Genomic DNA, 2,364 nt, shown 5'->3' with positions numbered 1-2,364 from the left:
AGTTATTATTCAGCATTTGGCTATTGGATCCACATTTGTCTTATGTAAAAAAAATTAAGTTGAACTTTTTTCAGTTATTTCAAATAATTTTGTTTTATATATATATATATATATATATATATATATATATATATATATATATATATATATATATACACATATATATAATATCACTATCTACTTCTCCTTAGCTCTCTCTGTCTGTCTCTGCTCTCCCTTTCTCTTTCTCTCTTTCTCTTTCTTCCTCAGTATCTGTCTCTATCCCTGTCTCATTTTCTCTCTCCTACTTTACTTTTGAGAATTTTAGTTAGTATCACCCTTCTCAGTCCCTGTCTCTGTCTCACTTTCTCTCTTCTACTCTATTTTGACAATTTTATTTTGTATCACAAAATTAAGCTGGCATTTCTGGGCTCTCAGTACTTTTTTTCAGCAGTTCTTTTCCCTCTTGGGAATGATTTCTAGAATCCTGAAAAGGAATGAGAGGGCTTTTCAAGAGGAGGGATTTCTACAGAATAGGGTCCAGCCACTGCTAAGGGTTTTTCTGATGCCATCCTTGACTTCTTGGTTCCTCAGGCAGTAAATAATAGGATTTAACATGGGAGTGAAGACTGCATATACAGCTGAGATCAGTTTGTTGGAGTTGAAGGAGGCAATTGCTCGAGGCCGAACATACATAAAGATTACTGCCATGTAAAAGATTATCACCACAGTGAGATGGGAAGCACAGGTAGAGAAAGCCTTCCTTTGTCCTGCAGCTGAGGGGATATTTAGGACAGTAGAGATAATGAAACCATAGGAGAGAACAGTGGCTGAGAAAGGGAATATTAGGATTACAATGGCTAAGGCAAAGTCTACCATCTCAGCCATGGAAATGTTCTTGCAGGCCAATTTAAGGATGGGAGAAACATCACAAAAAAAGTGGTTTAACACATTGTTACCACAGAAAATGACACGAGAGATAAAGTAGACTTTGATTATACCAATAGAGAAGCCACATGCCCAGGAAAAGGTAGTCAACTGAAAACAGAGGTCTATGGTCATGATGACCGGGTAGTGGAGTGGCTGGCAGATTGCCACATAGCGGTCATATGCCATGACAGCCAGGAGTACACACTCTGTGCAGGCAAGTGAAAGGAAAAAGTAGAGTTGAACCATGCAGCTCAAAAATGAGATGGTATTAGGGTGAAGAAGAAAACCAGCCAACATCTTGGGGACTGTGACAGAAATGTACCATATCTCCAGGAAGGACATGCAACCCAGAAAGTAGTACATAGGTTTGTGAAGGGAGCTGTTGGTCCAGACAGTAAGGATAATGACTAGATTCTCCATCAATACAAATAGATAGGTTCCAAGAAATAGGAAGAAGAGCAGTGTCTGCAGCCAAATGGCAGTAGGAAAGCCCACAAGGATAAACTCAGTGACAGTAGTGCTATTTTCTTGCCACATGGTCAGGGCACTGTGGTTTTAGGAGAACCTACATTAGAAGTACAATATACAATGTTAGGGATTAAACAGTGGTGCCTCAGGGAACTTGGATTCTTGCATTAACCACAATACTCTCTATCTCATATCATTTGAATCCTGGATACCACCAGAATCATCTAACTGCTTACAAAGTGATCTTTGAGGGAAGTAAGAAGTAAAGTTATATACAGGATTATGGTCCATAATCAGGAATCTCTTGAGTCCATTATAGTAAAATCATGAGGCAGAATTTTTGAAGTGAAGTTCTGGTGAAGATCTAGTTCAATAATCAGGCTGATGAAGACAGGCAGCTCTTCTGTGAGGTTTACTTTTCTTTAGTCTTTTTTCAGTTCCCTCAGGATGTTCCACAATGTCTGATTCTAAAATAAAAATTCCCGAAATAGCTCTGACCCACAATAACTCAAGTCATCTATAGTTATTACATTTTAATTACTCTCTCAATGAATTGTTAGTAATAATGTACGTGTCTCCCAATCCACTCAAAGAAGTTGTCATTAAGCCTATGCATATTATCTATGGAAAATATAATCATAAATTCTAAAAATATTTTCATCTCTTTGTAATTTCATACAGCAGATCAGCTGTCCTTATGAGCCTCTAATATACATAAAAACCAAATAATGAATGTGGAGGAGAACATTATGATATATTTTTATAGGAAATGGTCTCACTGATGTAGTTACATTCAGTTCTAGAGATCCCTTTTCAGGAATTAAGATGATAAATTGAGAAGTGGAATGGAATTCAGAGGCCATCTTGTTTAAAACTCTTATTTAATAAATGAGAAAACTGAGAATCATAGAGGTTAGGTGAATTCTTCATGGTTGCAATGGGAAATATCAACAGCAGTATTTGAACCCAGGTCCATCTAACTCTCTA

At 37.1% G+C, this 2,364-nt stretch overlaps 1 protein-coding gene across 1 annotated transcript; it reads right to left on the bottom strand.

The window, feature by feature from the left end:
* Positions 1 to 489: 489 nt before the first annotated feature.
* Positions 490 to 1,446, bottom strand: LOC141552716 (olfactory receptor 6B9-like). The gene has a single exon (XM_074284741.1). The coding sequence runs from the start codon at positions 1,444 to 1,446 to the stop codon at positions 490 to 492; it is 957 nt and encodes a 318-aa protein (XP_074140842.1).
* Between the last annotated feature and the right edge of the window lie 918 nt (positions 1,447 to 2,364).

Source organism: Sminthopsis crassicaudata, chromosome 2 (assembly GCF_048593235.1).
Source record: "Sminthopsis crassicaudata isolate SCR6 chromosome 2, ASM4859323v1, whole genome shotgun sequence".
Lineage (NCBI taxonomy): Eukaryota > Metazoa > Chordata > Mammalia > Dasyuromorphia > Dasyuridae > Sminthopsis > Sminthopsis crassicaudata.
This window is presented reverse-complemented; position numbering and strand designations above follow the sequence as displayed.